At 37.5% G+C, this 20395-nt stretch overlaps 3 protein-coding genes across 3 annotated transcripts; 1 reads left to right on the top strand and 2 right to left on the bottom strand.

Moving 5' to 3' along the window:
* The first annotated feature begins 3926 nt into the window (after window positions 1-3926).
* LOC115687398 (heptahelical transmembrane protein 1-like) lies at window positions 3927-7154 on the top strand. Its single transcript, XM_030612946.2, has 4 exons — window positions 3927-4539; window positions 4715-4807; window positions 6056-6110; window positions 6202-7154. Exons 1-4 carry the CDS (start codon window positions 4229-4231, stop codon window positions 6883-6885), a joined length of 1143 nt encoding a protein of 380 aa, XP_030468806.2. The 5' UTR covers window positions 3927-4228; the 3' UTR covers window positions 6886-7154.
* A 3252-nt stretch (window positions 7155-10406) lies between these two features.
* Window positions 10407-12643, bottom strand: LOC130136565 (receptor-like protein 15). The gene has a single exon (XM_056306600.1). The coding sequence runs from the start codon at window positions 12641-12643 to the stop codon at window positions 10478-10480; it is 2166 nt and encodes a 721-aa protein (XP_056162575.1). The 3' UTR covers window positions 10407-10477.
* Window positions 12644-16306: 3663 nt separating this feature from the next.
* Window positions 16307-19525, bottom strand: LOC115663598 (receptor like protein 21-like). The gene is made up of 3 exons (XM_030585588.2): window positions 19055-19525; window positions 17509-17640; window positions 16307-17438 (listed from the first exon to the last, which is right to left on the bottom strand). Exons 1-3 carry the CDS (start codon window positions 19398-19400, stop codon window positions 17164-17166), a joined length of 753 nt encoding a protein of 250 aa, XP_030441448.2. The 5' UTR covers window positions 19401-19525; the 3' UTR covers window positions 16307-17163.
* Window positions 19526-20395: the final 870 nt, after the last annotated feature.

The following is a 20395-nucleotide window of genomic DNA, read 5'->3' as shown; positions in this document are numbered from 1 at the left end:
CAGCGAGACACCGAAGTTCTTACGATCATCATTGAAAATGGAGACAGAGAACCTGTATACAGATAGAGTACGGGAGTATCAAATCCCCGAAAATATTATTAAACTCTCAAATCTAAATTGTGAGAGAAAAGTTCTTAAATTTAGAATTAAATCAAGAGAGTTCATACTTTCAGATCTAGAATTATATCGGGAGAAGAGAGCTCCTAGATTTGGATCGGAAGAGAAGAAAAAACAAGAAAAGAACAAAAATATTCGGACAAAATCAACAGGAGGGGAAGGTTTGAGCTAGTCTCATCCTCCCCATAGCTGAAGCTTGAGGAAGAAGATGGAAAGAAAAGAAAGAGAAAAACTTTTCGGCTTCTGGGTGGTTTATAGTAACTAATTGCATGGTTATTTAAATTATTCCACTAATCTATCAATTTCCTTCCAATGAGATGCACAAGGAATACAAGTCAATCTAATCAATTTCAATCATTGCTTAAGTATATCTTATTTAGTCGATTTACTATTTCCGTGTATGGGCAATATATATTTAGTTTTTGGTAACTATATCGACAAAAACCAAAGTTTTCATATGTAGTGCCCCGGCGGTGGAATTTGGATTTAATAATACCCTAATCATGAAACAAACCTCTCTACAGTAGCCATTAGTGCCGGCTTAGCATGAAGTTTACCTCCTTAAAAAAAGAAAGATGGGGACATACTTGGGTCACTTCAAGAAAGCCATTTTTCGTTCATTTCCTCCCCTTATTTTGCGTGTGGTTTTGATTGATAATCAATCGTTAAACTCAACAAGTCACACCCATTGGAGCCGTCGGCGCAAGCAAAGTAAACCAATTTGCGGACACGTTTGAAGTTTCTTAACGGCAATCCGTGGAGTAAAAATCCAGAAAAATTTGAAGGAGTCCAACGTTTGGCCACCTGTCCCCTACTGTCTCAAAAGACGTTTACCTAATCAGTCAAATTTCCCCCCACCATCTAAATCTAAATCTCACCAATCAAAACACCGCCTGCCCAATTTCAATAATCTCAAGATTAAGCTAATGGATTTGCATTTATGTTGTCCAACACGAAAAAGGGTATGCCGTCACCTTCGTATGCAGAGCATATTCCATTGCAGAAACTTTTATTCTTGAAAGCGTTGGGACTGTGTAAGGATAATATAATGTTTTGTCGTGTCTTTGTGTTGCATTAAAAATCATATGACAACAATATGAAGGTTGACCAGATCGAAAATTTTTAAAAAAGAAACGAAAATCAAGAAATTGTAGAAGGACGCTTGTCGAAATTTCTTTGGATGCAATTGTTTCGAGAGAAGATGTGTATCAAATGGGTTAATTTTATATTGTGAGATTATCATAATTATTTCACTTATCGAATGGTGAGTGATAGCTAAAAAAAAATTAAGGTGAAAAAGATTTTTACTAGATAGTTTTTGATAGAATGCTTTCCATCAACATACATGTATATGGTAGGTACTTATAGAACGAGATTATTTTAGGAGGATTTCATGAACATTGCAAGGCCAATTTGTAGCCAGGGGGATCGAGGAAGTTTGTTGACGAATTTAATGGCTAGTTGGTGGTTGGACTGGCGGTGGGGCCGCCGCTATTGGCGGTGGCAGCAGTCGTTGTCCGGCCGTGTCTTGTCATACGGACGACGGCATGCTAGCTGCAGAGGGCTTCTGTCCCTCTGGGGGCAACGTGACCTCGGCCTATCTTTCTGTACATTTATTATATCATTCAATCTTTTTGATCTGTCGGAGCTAAGATTTTGCAAGTTTTTCATTTTCACCTTCCTTTATGATATAATTTTCACGTGTTCGCAGCGAACTAGTTGATGTTGGTGGTAAAATTATATTGGAATTTATACGTGAAAATGATGAAGCATTCTTTTGCTTTTTAAACTAGCTAATTCAAGAATTGGAGATTTGATTATCTCGAGACCCATGAAATACCATGTATATTCCATTAATCGGTAAGTTTTGGCCTTTGGGTTGTAGGTATGGCTCTGTGATCTGTGTACATAACCTTAACTTGAGTTGAAAATCTTCCAATGCCTCAACAAATCGCGTCAATCTTCACGGTTGGAATGTCGTTCTCCTCCGCAGAGAAACACATCACTCCAATCATTCTCTTGGGATAAATCATGAGAGTCAAAAGGAAACCCGCATATTTCGACATGACAAATTTGTCCTCGGTCTTGCGTTACCAATGACTAGGGATAATAGAAATGGGAAGTCAAAGATCTGGAAAAAAAATTGGATAATTCAACAAAAAGCAAGGGACGAATCGTTTGAAAACTGCTTTCTGAATTATTTTTGAAAATTACATCAGAAAATGCCAATTTTGCATGATATACATTCACCACTTCTTGGAATAAATCTAATAACTCATGCAACATTGGTATCGCATGGCACGTTCCAATGATAAGAAGAAAGGTCAAGCACGGCCCTCATTACTTTTTTTTTTTTGGTCAGCGCCCTCATTACTTTATGGGTCATACGTTCTCTATGCATTAATTCAGCTCCTATTCATGGCATAACCTACGAACGGTCGGTCCACATTGACCAGCCTCATCTGCATGAAATCAGGTAGGTTGGGGGATCGGGAGCATTAATTCCATATTTTCCCACCTACATGAACTATATATATATATATATATATATATATATATATATATATATATATATATATATATATATATATATATATATATATATATATATATAAAAATGGGTCGATGACGTCACAATTGCAATTAGTTAAGGCGAGTGCTGAGGGGCCAAAACGATTTTTTTGCTCATAACGTAGGACAGCTCATGTTATCCACCATATTGGAAGTTCATCAAATCGCCATCGACAGTGAGCTGATGAAATTATAAAAGCTAATAATAAAGCAAAGAAATGCACGCAATCTTCTTTATCATTAGAAGGAGATGTAAGAATTTAACAGGTATATAATCCACTACATAATGTGGCAACGAACACAATCGACAAAAATTGCAAACAAAATTTCTACATCAGTGCTGGCCACCCATGCCACATAGGACAGCCGGCACTGACTAGACCACTATATAAGCGATTTTTGGCAATCCGAAAGGATTAAATTGACAAATCGTCAAAATGTTTATAACTAAACTGACACAATTGAGATATTTATGACTAAATTGGCAAATTGTCAAAAAGGTTTAGGACTAAATTGGTGCAATTGAAAAATTTAGGATGATTTGACTACACTACAATAGGTTTATAATTTTTTGAACATATTTCCTCAATATTTTAATTAAAAATCTCTTCATTATTTCGTAATGAAACCCACAACCTAAAAAAAAGTCGTACACTTCCCTCCATTTAATATCGGAGTCTTAATTATTTGATCATTTTGAACTTACAAAATGGTTCAAATAGGGCCGCATCAATAGACATTATTTAAAAGAAAATTCTCAACAAACGTCACTGGGTATCGTCCATCATCTGATGTATGATTCATAATTATGGATGATAATCCACCAAATGTTTTCTCTTCTTCCGTTAAAAAAAAAAAAGTTATCCCACGTTATATGATCACCTCTATTCTTTCACCCAAAGAATTCACAATAGGTACACATTTTTTTCTGTAAAAATTTCACTTTCAAGCAATCACGTCATAAGCGCAAGGCGACGCTTATCTAACACTTTCTCAACATGGCAATAACTTGAGTGACATTGACTACATCGTGGCGCAACGTTTTGATTGAGTCCCACTCCAATCACCCATCTCATTCACCACATGGATTTGTTGCTTCCTTAGCCTTTGCCTTTGCCTTTCCCTCTCGTTTCAGGCAAATCAAACCATTAGCGTCTACTTAATCTAACGAGAGCATTCCCGTGGCCAAAGGACAAGAACGGACCTTCCCCCGCCCATATTTATGGATGACCTAACCTCCCTCTCTCCTTCCTTCCCACGCCAAACCAACTTCCTCCTCCTCCATCCTTCTCATGGCTCTTTAAATGCTCCTTCACCCACTTCGGTGGATGTTGCAGTCGCTCCTCCACCCCTTCCAACCTTCTCTCTCTCTCCAAGGCACGCTCAAGAACACGCAGAGAGAGAGAGAGAGAGAGAGAGAGAGAGAAGCGAAGAAACCCTTTGTGTTTGCCCGTTTCTTGATTCATTCCTTCGTGGGGTTGTCGCTTGTTGCTTATATATTGTCGTCGGGGGCGTGCGGTCCGTGCGGTTCGTGCGGACGATGAGTGCTGGCGAGGGAGAGATGGTTGTTTGGAGGAGGAAGTCGGGAAGTGAGGCCATGGATCATCGAAAGCTCGGCGCCGGGTGCTGCTCTGATGATGATGACTGTGCGGTCGTCAAGAACGGAGAGAAGAAGGCGGCTCCTGGGAGCCCGAAGAAGGCGAGGCGGTACGCGCTGGTGTCATTCTGGGAGCTGCCGGAGTACATGAAGGACAACGAGTTCATCCTCCACCACTACCGCGCCAACTGGCCGCTGGCCGAGGCCGCCCTCAGCTTGTTCCGTTGGCACAATGAGACGGTCAACGTTTGGACGTATGGATGACTGATGTGTTTTTAGTTTGATTTGTTTTGTCATGCGAGCCCAACTTTGCTCATATTTTCTTCTTGAGTTCATCTCTCTCTCTCTCTCTCTCTCTCTCTCTCTCTCTCTCTCTCTCTCTTGTGATTTGTGGTGATCTCTTTTGCGTTGTGTGCGATGGGGGAGCAGGCATTTGATTGGGTTTCTGGTGTTTCTGGGATTGACGGTGGCCAATTTTGTGGACGTGCCTCAGGTTGCTGATCTTCTCGGCCTATTCTCAAGGTGTGTTTTGTATCATTCAATCCTATACTATATTAGCGTGCACATTTTAGTGAGTTCTGATTTATCGATATTTGTATTTAGCAACTTGTCCGTCCCAACTCGATGACATCAGATGGAACCCATAATTTCTAGTGAGGAATTTATCAGTAGCAGCGAGATCTGTGTTGACTATCATAGCTCGATTTCACTGTCTCAAGTGTAATCTAAGATGAGGCTCGTAGGTGCAAGTCATAACTCACTAGAGAGCTTGCTAAATTGCTCATTTGGTGAAGACGTTTGAGTTACCCTGTTTTGATCAAATCCTCCATAACCAGCTTAAAATTGTCGAATTTCACAGTCACAACCGCTTAGATTTTTCCTACCTGTTTGTTAGCAGAAAGGCGCTTTTAGTAGGTACAAGTGAATGTAGTATTGTGATATTCGTGGCTTGTTACCATGCCGAGCAACCGGCCATTTTCATTAGCTGACCTTTCTTGCAACCAGAAACCAAAATTGCCATTTCATTTTCTTTTGGTGCTGAATCGAAATTGCAGGTGCTACAGATGAATAACTCGAGTTTGTGACATTAATTGCAGGCACATAAAATTAAACTCAGAAAGTTTGTTTCATAGGAATATACAAGGGTTGTGCTCGCCATTTTTATTGTTGCTAAATTTCAGGAGTAGTAGTAGTCTGACAGTCAAGACAGTCTTGTTCAAATAGCAAGTGCAAAATTAAGATGGATAACAAGAGTCATCTGTGATTACTTACCATGATGGATCAAAGTACTAATAGAAATTTTCGTTCTTTTCAGAAAGAAATAAAAGATCAAACCCATCGGAAAATCTCTCTCTGTTCCTGGTAATACAACATGCATTCAGTCAAACCGTCAATGGATAATCATTTTCCACGCGAGTAGCACTGTGTCTAGAAAAAGTTCACACATGGTGGACCTTGTAATAAACTATTGCAGAATGCTCTGAATGTTGATTGCTGCTAAGACTTTCTGAACGAAATCACAATGGTAAATAACTTTTATAGTGAAGAGTAGTACACTAGTTGTCAAATTGAATTTGAAAGTATCAACTTAAGCAAGCTAGATAGTTATTCAGTTAGTGCTCTGCCCATTCACTTTCACCGTTTTGGCCTACTCTCTCCCTTCGGCAGACAGGATCGAACCATTTTCTATAAATTATGATCTGAAGATTGGACTCCGACTAGTGTACCATAGATTATGCAATGGCTTGATATGCAAACCCACTTGTGCAGGTCAAACTCTACCAGTGCAGGAAATAATATCTCTTACTCAAAGGAATTGCTTTTGGTGAGTGGCGGGCCAACGATGTTTCATTCGACTTACGAAAAGAATACTCTCTTTTGAAGTCTACAGATGTATCTAACACTATAGTTTTCAGGGTACAAATTCTTTGTTGAACTTGAATCAGATAACAGAAGAAGATTTGAAGATCGCTTCTCTCCAACCAGCCGCAACACGGTGGCCGTTCTTTGTCTTCTTAGGCGGATCCATGTTCTGCCTCCTCTCAAGCAGCATTTGCCACCTTTTCTCATGCCACTCACACTGCTTGAACATCCAGCTGCTGCGGATGGACTATGTCGGCATCACGGTCATGATCATCACCTCATTCTTCCCCCCAATCTACTATATTTTCCAGTGCGAGCCCCATTGGCAACTGATCTACCTTAGCGGAATAACGGCAATGGGGATGTTCACTGTCGCGACACTGCTTGCCCCTTCTCTTTCTTCTGGGAAATTCCGGGCATTTCGGGCAATGCTCTTCTTGTCCATGGGGTTTTTTGGCATTGTTCCCGCGATCCATGCCTGTATTGTGAATTGGAGTAATCCCCAGCGCCCGATCACGCTTGCTTATGAGTTGGCCATGGCACTGTCTTACATTACAGGTACTTTGTTTTATGTTAGCAGGATTCCCGAGAGACTAAAACCGGGTTGGTTCGACCTTGCTGGTCACAGCCATCAGATATTTCACGTTTTTGTGATCATGGGTGCCTTGGCTCATTATGGTGCTACTCTGTTGCTCTTACAGTGGCGAGATAGAGTCGGGTGTGATAGAACTGTGTAACAATACAAAAATTAGTCAAAATTCGATTCATTTCGATTGAACCGAATGCAAGCGATTTGCTGGAGTTTCGTGTTATTATGTTGTTAGTGTGTGCACACCCCAAATCAAAAAGCCTCAAGGAGAGATGGCGTTCCATGACAGAGGAGATGCCTCCATTCATTACGAAGTGGAATGCTCATTGTATTTGTTATATTTTTCTCATTTTCCATGGACGATTTGATTTACAACGTGATCATATTCGGGTAATAATCTTTTCTGCTTTCATCTTATTTTCAGCTGTTTGTGAGTAGTTGCTCTATAATTTTAGTTTGACCACTATTACTTTTTTTTTTTTTGGCTAAAGAATACTACCACCACCACCATGAGAATAGTTTTATAAGCGCTATATCGTCCTCTGTACGAAAGAAAAAAAGCTAGAGCGGGAGGATGATGAATTCTTTGTGTGGTTAATTTTAAGAAGACAAATTATGACCCAATACAACATATAGAACTGCTAAGAGTCTACCTAATAGGGTTCGGGAAAAAGCAACAGAAGTAAGCAAATAGAAATTGCGGACGTGAAACTTGCTTTAGCCCATTTGCAATCTCTGCATCCATCAAGAAGGAGGCGTTGTTAGGAAGGAAAAACTCAGACGATGTAATTTCCACCTTCAGCGAAGTTTCATTCTGGCGGTAATGGTACTTACTCTCGAAGAAGAATCAGTTAAGTATTGGCAAAGTCAGTTGACAGCCGATCTGGCTTCGGAAAAATCAGCCACTTCAATGGTAGTGTAAAAGAGTCATGAAAAAGATGCGGTTAGATATACTGGCGTACCTTAGAGATTCTCAAGGAAAATCAGAGAAGCACTCCTCAATCTGTGATGACAAGTCACGGCCATAGCTATGAATTATTATTCTTCATGGTTATTGTATCTGTGATCACAGTGATCTTTCCTTAAGTTCACAACCAAAAGAAAATCTGATGATACTCCATATCCAAATTTATAGGAAAAGACAGACAATATGATGATCCGAGGGTTCAACATGCATAGTGGAGACTCGAGATGTTCAAATGCTTGCAAGCATGAGGTCTGCTAAGGAAACAATCGGATATCCTTACAAACAAAATTGAACACGTTGATATAGTACGAGTTGAAGTAGAGAAAAACAACGACCCCGCCCAATGCCACCATGTATGATCCAGCGAAACTCCATAAGAGGGCTTCCTTTGAGGACTCATCATCTCCGCCTATGTCAACAGTTGACAGAGTCCACGGACTGTCATTTGAGCTTTTATAACTTATTAATGGTGGTCCACAGAGAAGAGGGTTACTTTCATAAATTGCTTCATTGAAAGCTGAATTGATTCTTTCTGTCTAGCGTCTTGCCTGACCAGTTGTGAGCAAAGCTAAAAAGCGAAAGTGCGTATAGCTCTCTCACTTGCGGAGGAATATAATCGGACCTGTTAACTTGTTGCAGGAAAGGTCCAAGCTCTCTGTATTCCTTAATTTGGAGAATTTTTCTGGAATTGATCCCGTCGAATGATCATGCAACAGATTTAAGACATATTTCGCTCAAATAATCGATTTTTAGAGGAATAAAGCCCATCAAATTATTGTACGAGAGATCCATTCCAGAAAGATATTCTAGAAAGTTGCCCTTTTAATATTCCAATTTACTCTTTGACATGAAGGTCGCTTCTCCTAGTTCATCCGAAAAAGCATTTGTACCGCTACTATCATAGAAAAATGATAAACCAAGTTTTTCCCTCGTACTAGTGGAGCTGCCAATACTTCGCGTTTTCACTCAAAGAATCGAATGTGCTATTAGATATCCCACCATATCCAAATGGAAAGTCCTCCAAACAAGAAGGAACTTCTCCAGAAAGGCCCTTATAAGAGAGATCCAGTATGCTCATCTTGGTCAACTGACAAAGAGCTAGAGGAATCGAACCTTCAAAGTGGTTTCCTTTCGGTAGAAGAAACTTCAAGTTCCAAAGCAAACTGATCCAGCTGAGCATCTCACCTGTCATTGCATTTTTTGTAGAAACGATGGACAAAGCTCTAGAAAGAAACTGAGGAAAAAGCCTGGTGACCTCATCTCTTTGTTAATGCAAGAACCTCATAAATCTGACATTGGCACGGTGGGGTATTGGACCGAAATTTGTTACTCCAAAGGTATAAAAAAATGAGAGGATTCAATTTGCAAAAGCTAAATAATAAAGGACCACGCAGTAAGTTTCCTGACAACATTAGAAATTCCAAAAGTTGAATATCTCCAATCCAGTTTGGTATTGGTACGGACAAGAAATTATCGCTTAGATCCAAAATCTGAGCTATCCAAAATGCCAAGTGATATATCCCAGTGAATAGATTGTCGTCCAAATACAAATATTTCAATCTTGTCAAGTTAGTAGTTCATGGTCGGCCACGCAAGTTCTTGTCTAAAGTTTTAGCATAGATGGTGAGACCCAACCTATGGCCAGTGGCTCTGGCATCTCCCCTGGGAAGCTGTTGTTCGACCAATCTAAGGTCGTCAACAATTTCATATCACCTACATATGGATAGATTCTACCTCCTATCGAGTTCCTTGACAGGTTTAGGTACCGCAAATTCGGAAGGATGGAATTTATCTGAGATGGAAGTGCTCCTTCGATGCTAAAGGCAGATGTATCGAACCAACACATGTGGACAAGATTTGACTTGGATGGCCAATGAAAAACACCCGACAAGTTGTTGCCAGTGAGTTTTAACTCCACGAGATTCACCTTATTTTGCAATAGCCAATATCAACACCATTGAACTCCACCTACACAGCACTAACAAAGAACAATTCACGATTTTATGTTGAACTGTTGTATTGCGTCATTGCCTGAGTCAATATCCGTAATGTATGTAGCTCAGCATAATGTGCTCTCTTTTTTGTAGATGACTATAAATATAGCTCGACACAGATTTCTTCTAGATGAAAGGGGTGACAGGGTTGACCCTTGACAAATATTCTATGTTGGTTTAGTTTGAACACGACATTAAGGTGATGGGAAAAGAAATGCTAACACAATTATTGATGCTGATACATATGCAGTCGCTCTTAAAATTCTACGAATAGAGTCGAACCAATCCTCTAAGCAATTTTTGCTTAGTATTGGTTTAGCTTAGTTCTCTATCTATAAACCTTCATCAAGCAGTGAGCACTAGGGTGGGCTCAAGCTGCAGAGCAGTGGTCCTGAAATGCATGCCTTTGTCATCAAACAGGAGCAATTCCCCACGCCCAATCCTTTATGTTAGTAGGATCCTGTCTTGAGACCCTAAAACCAAGTTGGTTCGATGTTGCTGGTCGCAACCATCAAATATTTCACATCTTGGGCAATATTTACAGGAATTTGTCAATGCTGGATTCATTTCAATTGTGAACTAAACTGTTTTCTCTCAATTCACAACCATATCAAAATCTCCTAATATTCAAATGAGTAGCACAAGAAATATGATAACACTCTAGAAGCCAAGCGTTCAAAATGCATAATATAGACTCAAATGCTTACAATCCTATTACATAAAGGTGCTCCGCTGGTTCATCATGTTTTTCCATCACAAAATGCTTAGAAGAACAATCTCTATAGGGGAAATGATGGGATAAGCTTACGAACAAGCTCGAACAACACATACTGATAGTATGAGTTTAGATAGAGAAAAAGAACCACCCCAAGGAATGCCACGACATATGATCCTGCAAAACTCCACAAGAAGGCTTCTCTCCAGGGGTCATCCTCCTTGGTATTATTTAAAGATGGTGGCGTCCACTGTTCCCGATTTGAGTCATCACAGCTTGTTAATGGTGGTCCACAAAGAAAGGAGTTACCTTCATAACTTGCTTCACCAAAAGTTCCAAATTGATTTTTTCGGTCTGGTGTCCTGCCTGACAAGTTGTTATGAGCCACTCTAAAATCTGATAGGGCATAGAGCTCTGTCAGTTGTGGAGGGATGAGACCAGTTAAGCTATTGTAGGATAGGTCCAAGCTCTCTACATTCTTCAAATTGGAAAACATTTCCGGGATTGGTCCCATCAAATTATTGTGTGACAGGTTCAAGGCTCGAAGTTCACTCAAGTGGCCAACCTCTGGAGGAATAATGCCTGTCAAATTGTTCCGCGAGAGATCCATTCCTGACATGAGTTGTAGAATGTTGCCCTTATACGATTCCAACCTACTCTTGGTCATGAAGTACACTTCATCTAATTCAAACGTAGATGCAAGTGTGTAACGTCCACCAGACAACCACATGCCTAAGGTAGCAAATGAGTCTGTAGATACCTCATCATTTCCAAATCTCAGATCTTTCAAACAAGAAGGGATTTTTCCAGAAAGATTATTATTGGAGAGGTCCAATATGCTCATATTTTTCAATAGACATAGATCCAGAGGGATTGAACCTTCAAAATTATTTCCTTGTAGTAGAAGAAACTTCAAGTTCCTAAGTGAACCAATCCAACTGGGAACCTCACCCGACAATGCATTGTGCCTCAGATCCAATGTGACAATCGATGAAGCTCCGAAAAGAAACTTAGGAAAATGCCCAGCAAGCATGTCATTTGTTAAATGCAAGAACCTCATAACTGTAACATTGGCACAAGGGGGTATATAGGGCCCAAGGTCGTTACTTGAAAGGTCTAAAAGAACCAGATGATGTAAGTTGCAAAAGCTCAATGATAAAGGACCTCCCAGTAAGTTACTTGACAGCATAAGCCCCTCCAAGTATTGCATATCTCCAATCCAATTGGGAAGTGTCCCAGATAGGGAATTATTACTTACATCCAAAACTTGCAAAGAGGAGCTATTTAATATACAGGGTGATATGTCCCCTGTGAAACGATTGCTATCTAGATGCAGAAAATGCAAGCTTGTCAAGTTAGAATGCCTCGGTAGCATTTGGCCTTGCAAATTGTTGCCGGACAATTTCAATGTATAAAGTGACTTACAATTTTCAGCCAGTGTCTCCGGTATCTCTCCTATGAAGCCATTATATGACAAGTCCAATGAAAATAGTTGTTTCATATTGCCCATTGAGGCTGGGATTCTACCATTCAATAAGTTGCTTGACATGTTCAAAAATTGCAAATTCGGGAGGATAGAACCAATCCAAGATGGAAGCTCTCCTTCAATGATATTAGCAGACGCATCGAAAAACCACATGCTAACCAGATTCAAATGGGAAGGCAAAAAAAAAGCACCTGAGAAATTGTTGCCTTTGAGATTGAACCATTCTAGGTTTACATTGTTGCGCAATAGCCAATTTGGGAAATATCCTGTCATTCCACTTTGGCGGAGTAGAACACATCTCAAGTTATATTGTTCTTTCAGAAAGCTGGGAATTACGCTATTTGCATCTTTGTTGAGCACACAGTCTGACAAACCAAACTTCTTCAATTGAAATGTAGGAAACCAAGTGGGCTCTTCCGTATTTACTTCTAGACTATTATGGTTGCCAAAAAGGAGGAATACCTCAAGGTTAGAGTTATTAGCCAAGGAAGCAAGAGAAAGTGAGCCTTCAAAAGCATTTTCAGAAAAGTCAATATATTCAAGTGACTTGAGATTACAAAGGAGACATGAAGGAATGGCCCCGCTAAAATAGTTATGTAGAATATCAAGCGCACGGAGTGAGGTCATATTGCAGAAGCATGAAGGAAGAGGGCCCCAAAATCCATTAACACTAATATCCAACTCTTCAAGGTTCCTCAATCCACATAGGCCTGTTGAAGTGGACACTACAACTATGAGTATCATCACTAAGTTATACTTGTATGATTAAAACACTCAAGATCATGGTTTTTGTTGAGAATGGAGAATAGAATGATTGTGCAATCTAATATCTAAGATACAAACAAAAAATTTGGTAAATGAAGATTTTCACTTGAGTCACATCACCACAAATGCTTCATTTCCACTATTCTTTAAATTACATTAATTATAACAAAAAAGGAGAAGCTTAATTACTTCCAGAGTTTGACAAATTTGAATTGGATTGGAAATGAAGACTAAAGTTGATATTAATCCTATATATAAGGCATAATTGCATGGGCAGCCTCTAAACTTTGCTCGGCGTTCATTTTAGTTTCTTAAATTTTTTTGCCAATTAAATTAGGGGTGTGCAAAACGAATTGCCCAAACCGGGAATTGCTTGGACTAGACCGGACCAGACTGGCCAGTTTGGTCTAGTTCTCGGGACATCATTCTCTACATACTTGACTCGGCTCGAATTCAACCCATATTACAAAACACATCTATATGTAACTCAATTTATGAGAACCCATACACACCAATTTGATGTACTTTAAGTTGTTCATGTGACTATATTACTTGGATAAAAACTTTATGTCAAATAAAAAAATGTAAATTAAAAAAAAGGTTAGTAAATTAGATAAAAAATTTAAGAAAAACCGAAAGATTGAAATATTTATAAATGGTTGGAAAAGTATACATACATTGTGACGATACGTACCCTGAATGCATGTTTTATTGATTCAAGTCAATTTAACCTTTTTTTTTTCTATCGCCAAATTCAATTTATCACTTAAAGATATAATAAGAGGAAGTAATATATTGTTTTAAATGTTATTTTTGTAGCGATCCTATGTACATATACTACAACAATTACACCTTCCTCGACCAAATGCAGCAATTTTATTTTTTGACCGGCCGGTTTGGTCCGGGCGGTCCGGTTCCCAATTCCCGATTCCAAAGGGAACCGAGCCGAATCAGACTGATCGAACCGGACTGACTACCTATACTTTTTTATTTCTTCAAAAAAATTAGTAAAATGTGAACTAAATCCTAAACGAAATACGTTTTTTGGTTCCTCTTTTCAATTTGCGAATCATTACTGAAGTTTGATCATTCATGGTTGCAAAATAATCATTATCTCTCGATGACTGGTGGGTTTAATTTATTGTTTTCAATATGCAATTTATAAATCTGCTTTTTAATTTTTGTCTATCGTAGAAGATATATGAACACATAGTTAGGGTCCTTTTACTCATATCTTTTTTCTAAAAAAATATTGGGAGACACGAAGATATGGCATCAAGTAGTGAAAAAAAATCCATCAGACCGGACTGGTCTAGTCCCCGATTCCCAATTTTGGAAACCGGTCCTCCTGGTTCGATTTATAGTTCCATCTTAGAATCGAACCAGATCGGAAATCGATCACCCCTAAATTAAATCTTTTACTTGGCAAAAACGAGGCAATGTGATCCCCCGTTAAGTGCAGCACGAGATCACGTGTTTTTTTGGCTGACATGCCCGCCAAGTCAGCAGCGGAGGCCCCCCAAAAATCATGTGGACTTGCAATTCACTTTTTTTCTTCTCTGTTTTTTTTTTTTTCATCGTGCTTGCTTTTCCTTTCTCTTCTTCTTTCACTTCCATTCCTCGGCACCCATTCACCACCGCAACCTGCCGTCCTCCGTCACCTTCCGCACCATGTCCCAGCTCACTGTCCATCAGCACCACCTTGTTGCTTGTTCATCCCGACCATCCCCCTCTAGGCCTTGGATTTGAGGGGCGTGACCTCAGTTCTTAAGCATTCCAGCCTCCAATTTGAGGCCACACTTCAGATCTGAGGTCATCGTGGCTCACACCAAAGGTCGTGTGGGTTTTTCTAGCAGTTGTGATGTCGAATCCGGTGGTGGTAATAGCGACCGAGCTTCATGGTGTGATGATGCGACTGAGCGCCGCAGTGGGCGGAGGCAGCAATGGGCAGTGGTGCTGAAGATGCTGAGCTTTTTTAAGGGCGAATGAGTTTTTAATATTATAAATAATTTATTCTTTAATTACATTAATTTCCTTAATGGAAAACAGTTTTTCACTTTTTTCAATCTTAAAATCATTGAGAGATAAATGTTGAACGAGATAATCTTGGAATGATATAAGTCGTTTCAAGATATTTTATCTTTAGTTGTGGTTTTCATATTTAGTCTAAAGAGATAAAGTTTCAAGAAAAGCAAGTCCATAGTTAGAACGTATTGGCCGAATGCATCCCATGTGGAAAATTTTCGCCGCAATTCATGCCGCATGACAATTACATATATGAGTGAAGTGGCATGTGTGGAGTAAACTTACATCAAATGGTTTAAATTATAATGTTAAATTTATAATTCAAGATATACTATCTCTATTTACTTTTTCTCAAATTTAAAATGAATGAGATATAAAGTTGAAAAAGATAAATCTCGGAAAATATTTTCAAGGTAATTACTCTTTATACTTATTTTTTAAATTTAAACTTGATCAAGATAAAAAGCTTGTTTATGACAAATTAACAGGCCAATACTTATAAGTCGAAGTGAAGTGCCACATGATGAGCATAGGAACAAACATAACTCCAACTTTAAATAAATAAATAAATATATATATATAAATAATATTGGTAGATAAGTGAAAGCTTACTTATTAAGTGAAATTTATTCAAATCAGAGATAAAATCTTCAATGACAAACCAAAACGATAAAACTTATTTACTAAGTAAATTACAATCATGTGATGAAATAAGCTAAATTTGAAATGATTTATAGGATATATTTAAAAGTTTCATGATTAACTACTACTAGAAATTGTTTGCTTGATATAGTATTTATAAGTAGCTTTCTAAGTTAGTCATGTCATTTAAGATTATACTTTCTCTTTATTCATTACGTGAAATTCAAATTAATAGGAGAGAGAATTTTGCTAATGAAAAATCAGTAAGCTAATACATATTTTTTGGTCGCATTTGGGTCACTTGGTAAAAATTGAGCAATGTGCCTTGCCACGTCGGAATCACAAAGATAAAATGAAGTGTTGTGTAAAATATGCTTTCTTTCATTTTTTTAATATTTGAAATGATAAGATATTGAAGTTTGAGACGACAGAACAATTAGCTAAAAGCTCATTTGTTCGATGTAGGCCATGTTGCACATGTATGCTATGTATCTTGTCACATTGCTATCACAAAGGCAAGGTGAAGTGCTACGAGTCAAGAACATGAGAAATCATTCCCTCAGCTATGGTTTTAATCGTGCATAAGGGATAATAATAGATTAGTAGATATATATTTGTCCAAATGAACATCTTATAGATGACATGTTTATTTATTTTTCAGTGGTGCTCATTCGTAAAGGCTATCTATGGGCTTATCAAAATGTGACGCCTGAACATATTGTTTTTTTGACATGCCCAATCTTGAACATCTTATTTTTTTCATTTATTCAATCGTATTATATTCAAATAAGAGAGAGATTATAAAAGAAAAAGAAAAAACAATGAAAAGATATTAGAATCAGACCAATCAATATATAGCTAGTTGGGATCATGAAAGAAAAAGAGATTTTTTCTGTCAACTGTGCTTTGCCTTTTGATAGCATAATCACTATTAATCAAATGCAACCTTTCCCCTTTGTCATCCGTGTCAAGTGTTACTTGCAAATCAAATTAGTAGATTTCGAAACCTTGATACGCTTATTGTGCTTGCATTTATATTGGTAATTTAATCAAGAAGTATTACCATAAACAACACATGATGTGCGTCTTTTGTTGCTTTGTGAAAAGTACAAAATAATTTGTTTTTTACTATACGTACCGTCAATATCTATAATATCTTAATTTAAAAATAATACAAGAAACTATGTGTCCACAGTTGTGCATGTCACTGGAGTTTCGACTTAAGAAAAAAGGTCAAAGTGAAAGATCCACAAGATTTAGAATAAGCACAAAGAATAAAGTAAAAATCAATCTAAACATGTTTGAGCTTTAGTGTCATTTAATTTCTTAGGCATCATGGCTTAGTTGAATTTATCAACACTTGCAATCCCTGAAGTTTGACTGTCATTGTGTTTTAAGATGTAAACTTTAAGTATTGTTTGATTTTGATTCCCAATTGACTTTTGCATTTAATTTGGTTATGATTCATGTACAATATTTGAACTCCTTTGGGAAATTTGTCATTTCAGACTATTTGTACATTATTAGCAATAACTCCTTGCTTCTGTTATGTTATCACACTATTCTTCGGATTGGCCAGTTAAAAAGTTGAACGCCATTAAAAGCATGGAGCCCAAACTTCAATCTTCAAAGGTCAGGGATTAAATTGAAAATGATCAAACTTTAAAGGATGACCGACATAATAATCCCACAATTAAGACATTGAGCATGACATAGGTTTATCGGTGGCTTCCCTAGACATTCAACTAAATTCTTGCAACTTCAAGCATAAGTCAAACAACTATATGTGCTTCTATGATATCACTTTATAATTATAGTTGGTTTGCGCTAAGTTATTTGAAGAAAATGTGCAGCCAAAATTGATCTCTGGGGGTTGTTGAATATAATGCAGTCATGCTTTCTATGTTCCAGAAAATCTTACCGTATCTTAATTTTAAAAAGATGATAAAAGAAAGCATTTTCACATAAGTACCTTCTAGTAACTTTGCTGCATTGAGTCCACAAAAACTGACGTCTAAGACCTTAAGAGATGTTATCCTCGTAATGTCCTCGAAGGCATCATTGATCAAATTGTTACCAAAAAGATCCAGTAGCTCCAGATTCATACCTGTGAGTGACAAAAGGTTCTCAAAATCGAATTTTATATATCAAGGCACAGTCTTCTATTTTACACATACCTTCAAGCTGATTGGAAGACAAAATTTGGGCCTCTGTTGAAGTTTGCTTGTACAATGAGGGGATTCGTTCTAATTGATTGAAAGATAGAAATAGCTTCTTCAATTTCTTCAGGTGTAGTGTTCCATTTAACTCTGATTATGAAAAGATCCATATGGTTAATTAATTATCTACAGATATCGGATGTCTAACTATCTTCAAGGTATCGAGAATAGCCATACTCTCATGACAAGGATAATTGATTTAAAAGCAGAAACCAGTTGGTCTGATATATTCGAGCATAAAAAAAGTCTCTATCACATGACTTTATAAACCAATTTCATTAACAAGTAAACATCCACCATTAACAATGTCTACCATATGTAGTTAACTAGCAGTGCTAAGACAATGGTCTCTCATGTGCTCTCCACGTAATATTTGACTTTACCTCTATAATTGTCGTGTGACATTTGATTTTATCTCCATGTGGTAAGATACCCAGGTTTTGCCATCAGGGCCAAGTTCGATCAATAAGTATTAGTTCAATTATATGTCGTCTTCAAATTTCTATTTCTTTTAAGTTTAAATTTCAAAACATGAATACAGCAAAAAGTTTTCACTCATATTCTTGAAAACACACTTTATTTTGCCATTCCCAAACTTTAAAATCTTATTACTTTAAAGTCAAAAAATGCATAAAGAGAGATTATCATGTTCTCTAATATAGAAAATATTCTTCCAACAAAGAAATCCACTGCATTTAAAACTCAACAAAATGCAACAAACTAGTGATAAATTTTATTTGTTTGGGTGCAAAATGCAAATAAGTAGATCTTTATAATGGAAAAAAGGTCAGTAGTTCGTAAATCATTACTTACTGATGCATTATGACTTTACTCTACTCTTAATGTATACATAATTTATAAATTTACAATTTGAAATACATCGAAGGTGAAGGTGGGAAAGAAAAAAGAAATTGCTTGATAAGATCATGAGTCCCCCGAATCCCTCACAATCCCATTATATGAGGGATTTAAAATACATATTAACTTAACAATCTGATTCCTTCTAATCTTTTCTAATCCTTTTTTCGGCCCATTTTATTCTCTCCATTCAAACAATACAGTACCTTTAAAATCATTTTTCTTCCCTCTATATTAAATCTCTCACCAATCTATTTTTGATGATTTTTAAATTTAATTTTTTCATGTTTTGTAAATCATATAGCACCCGCAATTTGACTTTTATTTATCATGAAACACTCAAAACCTTTCATAAAATATGTAAATATTGATCTAAAATCTACGTATAGCTCTTTGGTAATCTGATGAAACTTGATTTTCTTTTTCTTATTTTTGAATCTTGAGAGAAAGTGATTTGGTCCACTTCCAAACAAGTCCCCTTCAAGTCAACTTTCTTGGGATGCCAACTGCAAACAAGTGGACCTTTCATGACGGAAAACTAGTCAGCATTTCACGAATTATTTCTTATTGAGCTAATTCTATTTTCCCTCTTCCCACTTGCCCTCCTGGTAGAGAGAGAGAGATAGAGAGAGAGAGAGAGAGTCACCTGAGAGAGAATTTGTACTTAAATCCAACTCTTGAAGTTCCACCAGTGGAATGAATAAAGAGGCGTGAATAACCCAAGGCCCAGACTCTCGCAATTCCCAATCGCGTTTACCGCCCAGATGTAGTTGAGTAACCCGCAAAGTGGTGTTATCGCACTCCACACCTTCCCAGCCGCAACAGTCACCATTGCCATCGCGCCACGACGGAAGAGAAGAACCATTCGGGTGGTTGAAGGCAGCCTTAATCTTGAGCAGTGCATTCTTCTCTTCTTCCAAGCACCCCATGCTTCCACCTCCCATCAATACCAACAACACCCAAGTCCACATACACAATAAAAGACACTTCATGTTTATAATGGTGTTTTGCGTGTAATGCGTTTCTGTGCTTCACCGTGTGCAAACTTACGAGGTCTTCTACTTAATTTATATATGCAGAGTGTTTCCCTTGGGAGTGATTATCACGGTTGGGCCAATTCCACATGACAGCCGGACGAACTCATTCTGCGGGGGCCAATTCCACAGAACCCGTGATTATCGCCGCTGATTTGACCTAGAAGTTCTCCAAAAGAGAAAGATGAAGATTATAAATTGGTACTATAAAAGGATAAAAAATGATTACTATCAAAGTTAAAAGATAAAAATATGTGCCCAGGTATGCTTTGCAAATAAGATGAGCTAAATAACTAAAACATAATGTTGCTAATTTTCAGTACAGGGGTTGTTTTGCCGAGATATATAAAATAAATGGGCATTTGTTTGGACTCATTTAGAGAAAAATAAGGCAGTTTCAAACAATTTGATAAAGTGATCAAGACAATACTAATCACCATTTGGTATATCTTAAGATTAATTTGAAGTATCAATGACTGAATAATTGATTAACTATCAATGTTTTGAATGATATAAAGAATATCATGTTAAACTCGTGCAAACCATTTCTTGTTGAGAATTAAGAACATGAAAATGACAGAGAAGAAGGCAGGCACCACAGCCGATTCAATCACTGTGAAATAAAACCAAGCAAGCTCCTTAACAACAAAAAATTGAAATAATTCAATATTGAAGACAAAGAAAAGGCTCTTATATCGGTTAGAAAGTTTGCATTATCTATGTGTATCTGAAAAAAAGTTTTGCAGTGTATAAAGTTTGTAATATCTGGTATCTATTATTTCATGTATCCATATAAAAAAGGGCTTTGTGCATTATATGATGTGGGAGATTTTGCAATTAGTCTTTACCACTAAATAATTGTACATCTATTATTGTCGCCGTCATTATTATTATTATTATTATTATTATTATTATTATTATTACAAATGTTAGGTTTTGAAATTAATGTAGGT

This window comes from Syzygium oleosum, unplaced genomic scaffold (genome assembly GCF_021117445.2).
Source record: "Syzygium oleosum isolate NSW1041296 unplaced genomic scaffold, Sole_v2.1 Sole_v2.46, whole genome shotgun sequence".
NCBI classification, from domain to species: domain Eukaryota; kingdom Viridiplantae; phylum Streptophyta; class Magnoliopsida; order Myrtales; family Myrtaceae; genus Syzygium; species Syzygium oleosum.
The sequence above is the reverse complement of the archived record's forward strand: the minus strand, read 5'-3'. Positions and strand labels throughout refer to the sequence as shown.

What these genes read in the sequence shown, in the direction of transcription:
- LOC130136565 (XM_056306600.1), bottom strand. Translation starts at nt 12,643, where the DNA reads ATGATACTCATAGTTGTAGTGTCCACTTCAACAGGCCTATGTGGATTG.
- LOC115663598 (XM_030585588.2), bottom strand. Translation starts at nt 19,400, where the DNA reads ATGAAGTGTCTTTTATTGTGTATGTGGACTTGGGTGTTGTTGGTATTG. An exon ending in AAGTACAAATTCTCTCTCAG is followed by an intron (nt 17,641 to 19,054) that starts GTGACTCTCTCT and finishes TTTCATAATCAG; the next exon opens with AGTTAAATGGAACACTACAC. An exon ending in GTCTTCCAATCAGCTTGAAG is followed by an intron (nt 17,439 to 17,508) that starts GTATGTGTAAAA and finishes TGTCACTCACAG; the next exon opens with GTATGAATCTGGAGCTACTG.
- LOC115687398 (XM_030612946.2), top strand. Translation starts at nt 4,229, where the DNA reads ATGAGTGCTGGCGAGGGAGAGATGGTTGTTTGGAGGAGGAAGTCGGGA. An exon ending in GAGACGGTCAACGTTTGGAC is followed by an intron (nt 4,540 to 4,714) that starts GTATGGATGACT and finishes ATGGGGGAGCAG; the next exon opens with GCATTTGATTGGGTTTCTGG. An exon ending in CTTCTCGGCCTATTCTCAAG is followed by an intron (nt 4,808 to 6,055) that starts GTGTGTTTTGTA and finishes CCACTTGTGCAG; the next exon opens with GTCAAACTCTACCAGTGCAG.